This window comes from Oncorhynchus keta, chromosome 28, assembly GCF_023373465.1.
Source record: "Oncorhynchus keta strain PuntledgeMale-10-30-2019 chromosome 28, Oket_V2, whole genome shotgun sequence".
Lineage (NCBI taxonomy): Eukaryota > Metazoa > Chordata > Actinopteri > Salmoniformes > Salmonidae > Oncorhynchus > Oncorhynchus keta.
In genome coordinates, this window is record NC_068448.1 from 37995869 (window position 1) to 38011148 (window position 15280).

Below are 15280 nucleotides of genomic sequence, written 5' to 3' on the forward strand. Positions count from 1 at the left end.
AGGTTGTAATACGTTTTTTTCCCCCCTGGCTTGGCTTCCCCAGTGATTTTACCCATAGGTTGTAATATGTTGTTTTTTTCCCCTGGCTTGGCTTCCCCAGTGATTTTACCCATAGGTTGTAATATGTTGTTTTTTTCTCCCCTGGCTTGGCTTCCCCAGTGATTTTACCCATAGGTTGTAATATGTTTTTTCCCCCTGGCTTGGCTTCCCCAGTGATTTTACCCATAGGTTGTAATATGTTTTTTTCCCCCCTGGCTTGGCTTCCCCAGTGATTTTACCCATAGGTTGTAATATGTTTTTTTCCCCCTGGCTTGGCTTCCCCAGTGATTTTACCCATAGGTTGTAATATGTTTTTCCCCCCCCTGGCTTGGCTTCCCCAGTGATTTTACCCATAGGTTGTAATATGTTTTTTTCTCCCCTGGCTTGGCTTCCCAGTGATTTTACCCATAGGTTGTAATATGTTTTTTTCCCCCTGGCTTGGCTTCCCCAGTGATTTTACCCATAGGTTGTAATACGTTTTTTTCCCCCCTGGCTTGGCTTCCCCAGTGATTTTACCCATAGGTTGTAATATGTTTTTTTCCCCCTGGCTTGGCTTCCCCAGTGATTTTTCCCATAGGTTGTAATATGTTTTTTCCCCCTGGCTTGGCTTCCCCAGTGATTTTACCCATAGGTTGTAATATGTTTTTTTTCCCCCCCTGGCTTGGCTTCCCCAGTGATTTTACCCATAGGTTGTAATATGTTTTTTTCCCCCCTGGCTTGGCTTCCCCAGTGATTTTACCCATAGGTTGTAATATGTTTTTTCCCCCCCTGGCTTGGCTTCCCCAGTGATTTTACCCATGCACCGCTACTGAACTACCCCAGGGTTCTAGAACTTCATTTGTGGAGAACTACTGGGTTGGCAGGCTTTTTTTGTTGTTGTCCGACACTAACAAAGGACATAGAATGTATGGTTGTGGGAAAAAAAAAAAAACATTTTGGAATGATTCAAGTGATATATTACCCCGCAGTGGAAAAGACAGCGTACACGACAGGATTGCGTTCGTCTTGTGTTGGCTGAATGAAGACATCCTCTGATGGGAAGCAAGTTGACAAAGATGTTAACAGTGCCTTTTCTATAAACAAGTGTCAAAATAAGACTAAGCCTCCATTTTCCTTTATCTGCAACTGATTGAATTGCAGCCTACTGTACAGTATGTCAATGCCGCAGGAATTAAAAGCAGTCTCACTCAGCTCATCGAAATAGGTCTCCACACCATCACTGCCTATCACTGAGCACACCAGGCGAGCCTTCAGGAAGGTCGTCCACTTGTTGACAAGTGACCTCTGACCCCCATCATCATTCTGGGATCGTGAAACAAAGTTAGGGGGAATTTATGTAAAATGGTAGATCATTCAATATCATCACCACAACCACTTGGCTTTCTAGTGTCCAATGGTTGTGCGTTTAGTAGGAACGAAATGGGACAAAATTATTTGAAACTGAGGTATTATCCCCTAACTTGGGGAAGACGGGCTCATAGTATTGGCTGGAACAGAATAAATGGAATGGTATCCAACACATTAAACACATGATTTCAATTCCAGTCACTATTATGAGCCGTCCTCCCCTTCAGCAGCCTCCTGTGGTGTGTGTGTATGTGTCTGTGTGTTTGTGAGGTCAGGGGGGGATATACGAGGGTCTCTCACCAGGCATACTCGGCCCACCCTGGCCAGGACACTGGGGCTGCCCCCCCCAGCCGAATCCAGGCTCTTCTCCCGAAAGAAGAAGTAGAGCTTATCATCGTTCCTCTCGGAGCTGTCAGGAATCTGCTGGATCTTCACAAACACAGGCTCTGGAGATGGAGACAGACATTAGTCAATTTGAGGAGAGGGAGAGGGAGAGGGAGAGGGAGAGGGAGAGGGAGAGAGAGAGAGAGAGATTATTTATCCAGTTACCAGTCACCTTCTCCTAATCCCTGCCTACATGTACATTCAGTATCTACCTCAACTACTCCAGTATCCCTGCAAATTGTAATTTGGTACTGCACTTTTGGGAAGGGCTTGCAAGGTAAGCATTTCACTGTATATGTGCAAGTGACAAATGAAAGAGAGAGAGAGAGGTGTGGCCGACTTTCTCTCAGGGCAAAATAGTCATGAGTTGCTCAAAGTGTCACCTGTGGGTCAGGGGCAAGCTTACCATTCAGCCAGCGGGAGTCATATTGCTCAGTCCTGACGGCAGGTCTGTCTCCCAGGGTTCTGAAGATGGCCGGGTCCGTGCCCATGAAGTCAACGTGGACCCCTGCATACAGATTCCCATCTAGCAAAGAGGGAACAAAAGAGGAAGATGGATGATGATGATGGCTATTGGTATTGTAAGTGAGAACTGTGGTGGGAACTGTTATGATGAACAGACAAGAAGAGGTCTCACTGATAAGGGCCACAGCATTCTCCTGCAGCGGGTCGTAGGAACATTTCCCTTTCCCTGAGTCCACATAGCCAGGGACCAGCCTGAACAGGTACTCCTGCACAGAGAGGACAATACATGGATGTAGGTATGTTTCAGACCTGGATTCAGATACTATTTTAGGTACTTCAATTACTTTTTAACACATTTCATAACTAATATTTAGATAACCTTTATTTGAAAAAACAAATAGTTGAATATTGGAATGCATTTCAAGATACCATTTGGAAAGTTTACTTAACTAAAAATACATATCGTTGGAAGTATTTGGAAAACAAAATGTGAATGTACATAGTAGTTTAATTTCATGACCACAGTCAATTTCCACGTGACCATTGAGTCTGTCACGACTTCCGCCGACGTCGGTCCCTCTTCTTGTTCGGGCGGCTTTCGGCGGTCGACGTCACCGGCCTTCTAGCCACCGCCGATCCACTTTTCATTTTCCATTTGTTTTGTCTATGTCTTACACACCTGGTTTCACTCACCCAATTACCTGTTTAGTATTTAACCCTCTGTTCCCCTTGTTTGGTTGTGAGTGATTGTTTGTTGTATTGTGGGCTTAGAATTATTCTTGTATTATTTGATGACTTTGAAGAAAGTTACTTTTATTTAGTCATCTCTGCTGTCCTGCGCCTGACTCCTCTGCATCAGCTACACACAGACCCTACAGAGTCACGGTAACTGGGCTTCTCCAAAACTGCGCTTTGATGCCACGGATGGTCATTAGTAGCCTACCAAACTTGCTAATGGCCTGGTACTCAGCGCTCCATTGTCTCGCTAATCACACTGACATCGATGCAAATGCAATAGAAAAACAAATCAATCACTTCATGAGAGCCTTGGCATTCAGAGTTTGAGCGGACTAGGATCACCTGCTGTGCAGCGAGAGCCAGCTCCTCATAGCTGGTCGATGCATAGAATGAAAAGCTTATGTTGCACCACATTTCTATAGGCTATGCTATGCAAGAAAACAGAGTTTTAATGGCCTCTTTTTAAAAAGAGCAGGTCACAGCAGCTTTCTATAGGCTAGGCCCAATATTAAGCACATTGCGTCTCTTTACAACCAGAGTAGCCTACCTGGATGGCATTTAAATGAACCGTGGGAAAAACCTCTTGCAGTCGCTATTCAATGAATGATGTGAATGATGGCCACCGTGTGCTGTCTAAGGCAATGCATTTTTTGGGGGACTTTATCTAATCATAGTCACATGCAGCCTACCCAATATGCCAAATATCTCTAAGCGCAGTCTATAGGCCTAGGAACTGTGGAACACAGTTAGAGAGCACATAGCCTACAGAGCCTAGTGAAACGTGTTCTTATAAGCCCAGTCATTTGTGCAATCAGGTGTGAAAACAATCAGGTGTGAGTTTTGACTGGACACTATTTAAAGGAAGTTAAGCACATCAATCACTGGCCGAACACAGTTTATCTGGACTCCCGCAAGGTCCGAGGTTCTTTTTACTATATTTTACTATCCTGTGCAAATGTTGATTTGTGGTAGTGGGAGACAAGGTTGGAGACTTTGGAAATTACTGTTGTGGTTATCTGCAGATTTAAAGTCATTTTTAATAGTGAGAAAAACATCTTTCATCTTCTTCGGATGTCGTCTTCAAAATTAGCAAAGGCAACAACCATATTATTTGCATTTAGTGGTGACCATGGTGTTGATTTTGGTTGAGATCTTGTAGTGATCCAAGAGTTCCTCATATGTACTGACAATGCATTGTCCAGTATGACTGCCTTTGAACTGTTAACATGCCAGCATAACACTGTAAGAGTCCAATCCTGTAGGAAGTGTCCTGCCTTTTAGCTCAACTTTTGGAGCAGGGTATTTGAAATATGTTTGGGGAAAAGATATTTGAAAAGTGTTTCAAATAGTATTCCAGGAAAGTATTTGAAAATACGTTCAAATACAATTTGGTAGACTGTGGTTTTTACAAATACCCATTCAAATACTAAAATAAAAGTAATTGTTTTATGTTGCGTTTGAAAAAATACTCAAATACACACAAAAAAAGTATCTTAAATAACAAATACTCAAATACACATGCATTTGAACCCAGATCTGGCATGTTTGTGTGTGCGTGTGTCTGTGCATGTGCATGTTTGTTTGTGTCCATACCTCTGCTCTCCATCCTCTGTTGATGAAGGTGCAGATGGGCTTGTAGGCCCCTGTGCCACAGGTGTACAGGTGTGTGCGATTCCAGGGTTCGATCAGACGCACAAAGTTCGCACACTCCCCCTGATTAGGACAGAGGGAACAGAGTTACAATCAATACACTTGACATACTGTGTATATTTACTGTACTACAATAACAACAGTATTTGTGTAGCCCTTTTTATACATTAAAGCTAATGGTCAAGACGTAAAGGACACTAACCTGCCCACCCTTTCCAGTCATTCTACACTCTCCTTTCCTCTGGGTAGTGGCCGGCCAGTGAATCTGAAGGAAGAAGTGTAGAAAACATTTCAGATCTGGTGCATTGTATGATTTTCTGCATGTAGACATGACATATTCTAAGCCTTAAAATAGGGCATCATAAAGGCTCATACATGCTTATAAAAAGGTCATGATAAAAAAAAAGCATTATACCTGTGGACGTCAAGTGTGACTTTTATTTGCACTCATAGGCGTACAGATGGCTTCAGTGGCTGAATATTTCATAAAATGTAATAAAACACAATAATGGATACTGGCAACTTGACTCCAGGGCGGCCATCTTCATCAGGAAAATCTTATCAGGTAATATATGTATCTGTCTCTGTGGAATTTTATCATAGGGGTCATCATACGGTTTTCTCTTACTATGAGGGGCTCCTTGTTGATGTTGTGCATGTCCAGTGCCACTAGGTACTCCCGGCTGCCCAGGTAGAGACGGCCCTGGTCCTGGTCCATGTGCAGGATACGGTAGTCACTGGTGTTGAAGGAGAAGGAGAAAGGCCGCGCCGTCCGCGTCTCTATCAGCTCTGGACCACACACACACACACACACACACACACACACACACACACACACACACACACACACACACACACACACACACACACACACACACACACACACACACACACACACACACACACACACACACACACACACACACACACACACACACACACACACACACACACACACACACACACACACACACACACACACACACACACACACAGGCAGAGAGAGACAGACAGAGAGGAGAGAGAAAGAGAGCGAAACACAAAGACAGGCATCATTAATGGTGCGGCAGGGTAGCCTAGTGGTTAGAGCGTTGGACTTGCAAGTTCGAATCCCCAAGCTGACAAGGTACAAATCTGTCGTTCTGCCCCTGAACAAGGCAGTTAACCCACTGTTCCTAGGCCGTCATTGAAATAAGAATTGGTTCTTTAACTGACTTGCCTATTTAAGTAAAGGTACAATAAAAAATAAATACATTTTGATCAGAATACATTTGGGGACAGGATATACCTGGGACTTGGCTTGAGAAGCATGAATCCTTAATGGTGAAATTGCCACGTCCATTTGGGATATTACAACAATAAAGAAGTTACTGCAAACAACGAACACCTCGGACATAATTGCACACGCGATAAAACAGCAGCATACAGTGCCTTCAGAAAGTATTCAGACCCCTTTACTTTTTCCACATTTTGTTACGCTACAGCCTTATCCAAACATGTATTAAATAGTTTTTCCCCCTCATCAATCTACACACAATACCCCATAATGACAGAGCAAAACCCCGTTTTTAGACATTTTTTGTAATTAAAAAAATAAATAAAACGGATATCTAATTTACATTATTATTCAGACCCTTTACTCAGTACTTTGTTGAAGCACCTTTGGCAACGATTACAGCCTTGAGTCTTCTTGATGTATGATGCTACAAGCTTGGCACACCTGTATTTGGGGAATCTCTCCCATTCTTCACTGCAGGGGAGAGCTGCTGCACAGCTATTTTCAGGTCTCTCCAGAGAGAGTCGATCGGGTTCAAGTCCGGGCTCTGGCTGGGCCACTCAAGGATCTTTAGAGACATGTCCCGAAGCCACTCCTGCAAAATCTTGGCTGTGCGCTTACTTTAGGTCATTGTCCTGTTGGAAGGTGAGCCTTCGCCCTAGTCTGAGGTACTGAGCACTCTGGAGCAGGTTGCCTGCCCTGCACCCTATTTCATAGCTCACAATGAAATAGGGTGCAGGCCAGACAGCAGGCTGTTAGCCAGCCTGCCAGCTTAGTGGAGTCTGTCACTAGCACAGTCAGTGTAGTCAGCTCAGCTATCCCCATTGAGACCGTGTCTGTGCCTCGACCTAGGTTGGGCAAAACTAAACATGGCAGTGTTCGCCTTAGCAATCTCACTAGAATAAATACCTCCTCCATTCCTGCCATTATTGAAAGAGATCATGAAACCTCACATCTCAAAATAGGGCTCCTTAATGTTAGATCCCTCACTTCCAAGGCAGTTATAGTCAATGAACTAATCACTGATCATAATCCTGATGTGATTGGCCTGACTGAAACATGGCTTAAGCCTCATGAATTTACTGTTAAATGAGGCCTCACCTCCTGGTTACACTAGTGAACATATCCCCCGTGCATCCCGCAAAGGCGGAGGTGTTGCTAACATTTACGAAAGCAAATTTCAATTTACAAAGAAAAAAAAACGACATTTTCGTCTTTAGAGCTTCAAGTCATGACATATATGCAGCCTACAAATGTCACTTTTTATAGCTACTGTTTACAGGCCTCCTGGGCCATATACAGCATTCCTCACCGAGTTCTCTGAATTCCTATCAGACCTTGTAGTCATAGCAGATAATATTCCAATTTTTGGTGACTTTAATATTCACATGGAAAAGTCCACAGACCCACTCCAAAAAGCTTTCGGAGCCATCATCGACTCAGTGGGTTTTGTCCAGCATGTCTCCGGACCTACTCACTGCCATAGTCATACTCTGGACCTAGTTTTGTCCCATGGAATAAATGTTGTGGATCTCACTGTTTTTCCTCATAATCCTGGACTATCGGACCACCATTGTCATAAGAAACTAGCTCCCAGGTATACAGAAAATACCTGAAAACAAGACTCCCTAAATTCTATCAGCATATCGATTGTGCTACCAGGGCTGGTAAAGCCCTGGATCATTGTTATTCTAACTTCCGCGACGCATATAAGAACCTCCCCCGCCCTCCTTTCGTAAAAGCTGACCACAACTCCATTTAGTTGCTTCCAGCCTACAGACAGAAACTAAAACAGGAAGCTCCGCGCTCAGGTCTTTTCAACTCTGGTCCGACCAATCTGATTCCATGCTTCAAGACTGCTTTGGTCACGTGGATTGGATATGTTCCGCACTGTGTCCAACAACAACATTGACGAATACGCCGATTCGGTGAGCGAGTTCATTAGCAAGTGCATCGGCGATGTCTTACCCACAGCAACTATTAAAAAATTCCCAAACCAGAAACCGTGGATTGATGGCAGCATTTGCGCGAAACTGAAAGTGCGAACCACTGCTTTTAACCAGGGCAAGGTGACCGGAAACATGACCGAATACAAACAGTGTAGCTATTCCATCCGCAAGGCAATCAAACAAGCTAAGCGTCAGTATAGAGACAAAGTAGAGTTGCAATTCATTGGCTCAGACACAAGAGTTAGCGTCTACAGGGTCTACAGTCAATCACGGATTACAAAAAGAAAACCAGCCCCGTCGCGGATCAGGATGTCCTGCTCCCAGACAGACTAAATAACTTCTTTGCTCGCTTTGAGGACAATACAGTGCCACTGACACGGCCCGCTACCAAAACCTGCGGACTCTTCTTCACTGCAGCCGACGTGAGTAAAACATTTAAACGTGTTAATCCTCGCAAGGCTGCAGGGCCAGACGGCATCCCCAGCCGCGTCCTCAGAGCATGCGCAGACCAGCTGGCTGGTGTGTTTACGGACATATTCAATCAAGAAAGCTAAGGTAACTGAGCTAAACGACTACCGCCGACTACTCACTTCCGTCATCATGAAGTGCTTTGAGAGACGAGTCAAGGACCATATCACCTCCACCCTACCTGACACTCACCTCCACCTAGACCCACTCCAATTTGCATACCGCCCCAATAGGTCCACAGACAACGCAATCGCAACCACACTGCACACTGCCCTAACCCATCTGGGATTGGACAAGAGGAATACCTATGTGAAAATGCTGTTCATTGACTACAGCTCAGCATTTAACACCATAGTACCCTCCAAACTCGTCATCAAGCTCGAGACCCTGGGTCTCGACCCCGCCCTGTGCAACTGGGTACTGGACTTCCTGACGGGCCGCCCCCAGATGGTGAGGGTAGGTAACAACATCTCCACCCCGCTGATCCTCAACACTGGGGCCCCACAAGGGTGCGTTCTAAGCTCTCTCCTGTACTCCCTGTTCACCCACAACTGCGTGGCCATGCACGCCTCCAACTCAATCATCAAGTTTGTGGACAACACTACAGTGGTAGGCTTGATTACCAACAACGACGAGACGGCCTACATGGAGGAGGAAAGGGCCCTCGGAGTGTGGTGTCAGGAAAATAACCTCACACTCAACGTCAACAAAACAAAGGAGATGATTGTTGACTTCAGGAAACAGCAGAGGGAGCACCCCCTATCCACATCGACGGGACCGTAGTGGAGAGGGTAGTAAGTTTTAAGTTCCTCGGCGTACACATCACGGACAAACTGAATTGGTCCACCCACACAGACAGCGTTGTGAAGAAGGCGCAGCAGCCCCTCTTCAACCTCAGGAGGCTGAAGAAATTCGGCTTGTCACCAAAAGCACTCACAACCGTAAGGCTCTCCAGAGGGTAGTGAGGTCTGCACAACGCATCACCGGGGCAAACTACCTGCCCTCCAGGACATCTACACCACCCGATGTCACAGGAAGGCCATAAATATCATCAAGGACAACAACCACCCGAGCCACTGCCTGTTCACCCCGCTATCATCCAGAAGGAGAGGTCAGTACAGGTGCGTCAAAGCAGGGACCGAGAGATTGAAAAACAGCTTCTATCTCAAGGCCATCAGACTGTTAAACAGCCACCACTAACATTGAGTGGCTGCTGCCAACAAACTGACTCAACTCCAACCACTTTAATAATGGAAATTGATGTAAAAAATGTATCACTAGCCACTTTAAACAATGCCACTTTTATGTTTACATACCCTACATTACTCGTCTCATTTGTATATACTGTACTCGATAACATCTACTGCATCTTGCCTATGCCGTTCTGTACCATCATTCATTCATATATCTTTATGTACATATTCTTTATCCCTTTACACTTGTGTGTATAAGGTAGTAATTGTGGAATTGTTAGGTTAGATTACTCGTTGGTTATTACTGCATTGTCGGAACTAGAAGCACAAACATTTCGCTACACTCGCATTAACATCTGCTAACCATGTGTATGTGACAAATAACATTTGATTTGATTTGATACCTGAGCGCTGAAGCAAGCTTCCAGACAATTGGAACGGAAATGGCGCCACACCAAACTGGAAGTCTTCCGACTCGCTTGGAAAGACAGTACCGTGCAATATCAAAGAGCCCTCACTGCTGCTCGATCATCCTATTTTCCAACTTAATTGAGGAAAATGAGAATAATCCGACATTTATTTTTGATACTGTCGCAAAGCTAACTAAAAAGCAGCATTCCCCAAGAGAGGATGGCTTTCACTTTAGCAGTAATAAATTCATGAACTTCTTTGAGGAAAAGATTATGATCATTAGAAAGCAAATTACGGACTTCTCTTTTAAATCTGTGTATTCCTCCAAAGCTCAGTTGTCCTGAGTCTGCACAACTCTGCCAGGACCTAGGATCAAGGGAGACACTCAAGTGTTTTAGTACTTTAACTCTTGACACAATGATGAAAATAATCATGGCTTCTAAACCTTCAAGCTGCATACTGGACCTTAATTCCAACTAAACTACTGAAAGAGCTGCTTTCTGTGCTTGGCCCTCCTGTGTTGAACATAATAAACGGCTCTCTATCCACCGGATGTGTACCAATCTCACTAAAAGTGGCAGTAATAAAGCCTTTCTTGAAAAAGCCAAACCTTGACCCAGAAAATATAAAAACTATCAGCCTATATCGAATCTCCCATTCCTCTCAAATTTTTTTGAAAAAGCTGTCACTGCCTTCCTGAAGACAAAATATCTATACGAAATGCTTCAGTCTGGTTTTAAACCCCATCATAGCACTGAGACTGCACTTGTCAAGGTGGTAAATTACCTTTTAATGGCATCAGACCGAGGCTCTGCATCTATACTCGTGCTCCTAGACCTTAGTGCTGCTTTTGATACCATCGTTCACCACATTCTTTTGGAGAGATTGGAAACCCAAATTGGTCTACACGGACAAGTTCTGACCTGGTTTAGATCTCATCTGTCAGAAATATATCAGTTTGTCTCTGTTAATAGTTTGTCCTCTGACAAATCAACTGTACATTTCGGTGTTCCTCAAGGTTCCGTTTTAGGACCACTATTGTTTTCACTATATATTTTACCTCTTGGGGATGTCATTCGAAAACATAATGTTAACTTTCACTGCTATGCGGATGATACACAGCTGTACATTTCAATTAAACATGGTGAAGCCCCAAAATTGCCCTCACAGCCTGTGTTTCAGACATAAGGAAGTGGATGGCTGCAAACTTTCTACATTTAAACTCGGACAAAACAGAGATGCTTGTTCTAGGTCCCAAAAAACAAAGAGATCTTCTGTTGAATCTGACAATTAATCTTGATGGTTGTACAGTCGTCTCAAATAAAACTGTGAAGGACCTCTGCGTTACTCTGGACCCTGATCTCTCTTTTGACAAACATATCAAGACTGTTTCAAGGACATATTTTTTCCATTTACGTAACATTGCAAAAATCTGAAATGTTCTGTCCAGAAATTATGCAGAAAAGTTAAGTCCATGCTTTTGTTACTTCTAGGTTAGACTACTGCAATGCTCTACTTTCCGGCTACCTGGATAAAGCACTAAATAAACTTCAGTTAGTGCTAAATACGGATGCTAGAATCCTGACTAGAAGCAATAAATGTGATCATATTACTCCAGTGCTAGCCTCCCTACACTGGCTTCCTGTTAAGGCAAGGACTGATTTCAAGGTTTTACTGCTAACCTACAAAGCATTACATGGGCTTGCTCCTACCTATCTTTCCGATTTGGTCCTGCCGTACCTACCTACACGTACGCTACAGTCACAAGACGCAGGCCTCCTTATTGTCCCTAGAATTTCTCCGCAAACAGCTGGAGGCAGGGCTTTCTCCTATAGAGCTCAATTTTTATGGAATGGTCTGCCTACCCATGTGAGAGACGCAGACTCTGTCTCAACCTTTAAGTCTTTATTGAAGACTCATCTCTTCAGTAGGTCCTATAATTGAGTGTAGTTTGGCCAAGGAGTGTGAAGGTGAACGGAAAGGCACTGGAGCAACGAACCGCCCTTGCTGTCTCTGCCTGGCCAGTTCCCCTCTCTCCACTGGGATTCTCGGCCTCGAACCCTATTACAGGGGCTGAGTCACTGGTTTACTGGTGCTCTTCCATGCCGTCCCTAGGAGGGGTGCGTCACTTGAGTGGGTTGAGTCATTGACGTGGTCTTCCTGTCTGGGTTGGCGTCCCCCCTTGGGTTGTGCCGTGGTGGAGATCTTTGTGGGCTATACTCGACCTTGTCTCAGGATGGTAAGTTGGTGGTTGAAGATATCCCTCTAGTGGTGTGGGGGCTGTGCTTTGGCAAAGTGGGTGGGGTTATATCCTGCCTGTTTGGCCCTGTCCATGGGTATCATCGGATGGGGCCACAGTGTCTCCTTACCCCTCCTGTCTCAGCCTCCAGTATTTATGCTGCAGTAGTTCATGTGTCGGGGGGCTAGGGTCAGTCTGTTACATCTGGAGTATTTCTCCTGTCTTATCCAGTGTGCTGTGTGAATTTAAGTATGCTCTCTTTAATTCTCTCTCTCTTTCTTTCTTTCTCTCTCTCTCTCGGAGGAGGACCTGAGCCCTAGGACCATGCCTCAGGACTACCTGGCATGATGACTCCTTGTTGTCCCTAGTTCACCTGGCCGTGCTACTTCTCCAGTTTCAACTGTACTGCCTGCGGCTATGGAACCCTGACCTGTTCACTGTGATTACTATTATTTGACCATGCTGGTCATTTATGAACATTTGAACATCTTGGCCATGTTCTGTTATAATCTGGAATGGCCACCCCTCATAGCCTGGTTCCTCTCTAGGTTTCTTCCTAGGTTTTGGCCTTGCTAGGGAGTTTTTCCTAGCCACCGTGCTTCTACACCTGCATTGCTTGCTGTTTCGGGTTTTAGGCTGGGTTTCTGTACAACACTTTGTTATATCAGCTGATGTAAGAAGGGCTATAAAAATACATTTGGTTTTTCATCAAGTATCTCTCTGTACTTTGTTCCGTTCATTTTGCCTCAATCCCGACTAGTCTCCCAGTCACTGGCACTGAAAAACATCTCCACAACATGATGCCACCACCACCATGCTTCACCGTAGGCATGGTGCCCGGTTTCCTCCAGATGTGACGCTTGGCATTCAGGCCAAAGAAACCAATCTTGACCAGAGAATCTTGTTTCTCATAGTCTGAGAGTCTTTAGGTGCCTTTTCGCAAACTCCAAGCGGGCTGTCATGTGCCACTTTACTGAGAAGTCGGGTCCGTCTGGCCACTCTACTCTAAAGGCCTGATTGGTGGAATTCTGCAGAGATGGTTGTCCTTCTGGAAGGTTCTCCCATCTCCACAGAGGAACTCTGGAGCTCTGTCAGAATGATCTCCGTGACCAAGGCCCTTCTCCCCCAATTGCTCAGTTTGGCCGGGTGGACAGCTCTAGGAAGAGTCTTGATGATTCCAAACATCTTCCATTTAAAAATGGAGGCCACTGTGTTCTTGGGGACTTTCAATGCTGCAGAAATGTTTTTGTACCCTTCCCCAAATCTGTGCCTCAACACAATCCTGTCTTGGAGCTCTACAGACAAATCCTTCGACCTCATTGCTTGCACTGTCAACTGTGTGACCTTATATAGGCAGGTGTGTGCCTTTCCAAATCATGTCCAATTAATTGAATTTAACACAGGTAGACTCCAATCAAGTTGTAAAAACATCTCAAGGATGATCAATGGAAACAGGATGCACCTGAGCTCAATTTCGAGTCTCATAGCAAAGGGGCTGAATACTTATGTAGATAAGGTATTTCTGTTGTTTTATTTTTCAGAAATGAGAAAAAATGTCTAAAAACCTGTTTTCGCGTTCTCATTATGGGGTATTGTGTGTAGATTGCTCAGGAAAATGTTTTATTTATTCAATTTTAGAATAAGGCTGTAATATAACAAAATGTGGAAAAAGTCAAGGGGTCTGAAAACTTTATGAAGGCACTGTATGTACTACCATTTTACCGCCAGTGTTCCCCACCTCTGCTTGTCAACAAAACTATAACAACCGTGGGCCAGACAGTGGCACTGTTTGCCCTTACTGCGGAATTTATCTTTAAGGACAGGCAATGTTAATGTACTGTCACACAGTAAAGAGAAAAGGGAGCCAGACTTTTTGCAAATGTGAGGTGAGCCAAGAAGAGGTCTTCACGGGTCCATCAGACACGAAATTCCAAGATCTGACCTGGGACCCGAGTGGATCCGGGTCCTAAATTCTGGTTTGTCTCGGATCTGGGTCGGGTCTGATATAATTGCCATGGATCTCGGGTATGTGCAATTAAAATTGATTTCCAAACTGGACCCGTTTGAACCCGTCCTTTGTTCATTTAATGTGTGTGAGGTGATGAGGAAACTGTGAGAGCTTGTTATCTGTGTCAGTCAATTGAAACTCAATGAAACACATAGCTTAGGTCGGCCAGGTACAGGAGAACCTTGTTCCAACCGCTCACCTCATGTGCGCTTGCTGCTGAGGAGAGAGAGAGAGAATCCTTGACCTATGCTGCTGTGCTGTTGATTGCAAAGATGGAGGTCTTTTTCATGGAGATAAAATTAAAGCGATGAGAAACAGTATAGTGAAAAGAAGCCGACATGGGGTATGTCCTTCATGTGGACAAATTTGTATATTGTACTGGACAAAGACAGATATCTTGCATCTAATGTAACATCAGAAGGCAGTGCGCACAACAGCTGAACTTGATGTGAGGAATGTTTTAAGCTAGCAAAGTTACTCCTATAATCTAACAATATAATGCTTATTTTATAAAATATTCTGATTCAAAATATATGAATTAGCCTCCTTCTGTAGGCCTATGTTTGTATAGCAGTAGGCCTAGGCTAGTAGGCTAGCCGACAAGGATAAAGAAGTGCATGTCGTTGTCAGGAACAGTCAATCAGTAAAATATATTTATGAAGCCCTTTTTACATCAGCAGATGTCACAAAGGGCTATAAAGAAATCCAGCCTAAAACCCCAAACAGCAAGCAATGCAGATGTAGATGCACGGTGGCTAGGAAAAACTCCCTAGAATGGCAGGAACCTAGGAAAAACCTCGAGAGGAACCAGGCTCTGAGGGGTGGCCAGTCCCCTTTCTGGCTGTGCCGGGTGGAGATTATAAAAGTACATGGCAATTTAAGGCCAGATTGTTCTTCAAGATGTTCAAACGTTCATAGATTTTAAACAATTTTTATTTCACCTTTATTTAACCAGGTAGGCTAGTTGAGAACAAGTTCTCATTTGCAACTGCGACCTGGCCAAGATAAAGCATAGCAGTGTGAACAGACAACACAGAGTTACACATGGAGTAAACAATTAACAAGTCAATAACACAGTAGAAAAAAAGGGGAGTCTATATACAATGTGTGCAA

General features: G+C 44.3%; 1 protein-coding gene across 3 annotated transcripts in view; it reads right to left on the reverse strand.

The window, feature by feature from the left end:
* Positions 1–15280, reverse strand: part of LOC118361263 (semaphorin-3F-like) — a 114298-nt gene that overhangs the window by 15908 nt on the left and 83110 nt on the right. For all 3 annotated transcript variants that reach the window (XM_035741056.2, XM_035741057.2, XM_035741058.2), the window contains exons 3-10: positions 5252–5412; positions 4826–4888; positions 4567–4686; positions 2408–2501; positions 2177–2296; positions 1687–1832; positions 1227–1341; positions 1001–1070 (exon numbers count right to left, since the gene is read on the reverse strand). In XM_035741056.2, the coding sequence (XP_035596949.1) occupies positions 1001–1070; positions 1227–1341; positions 1687–1832; positions 2177–2296; positions 2408–2501; positions 4567–4686; positions 4826–4888; positions 5252–5412 (889 nt within the window). The remainder of the gene's footprint in view (positions 1–1000; positions 1071–1226; positions 1342–1686; positions 1833–2176; positions 2297–2407; positions 2502–4566; positions 4687–4825; positions 4889–5251; positions 5413–15280) is intronic.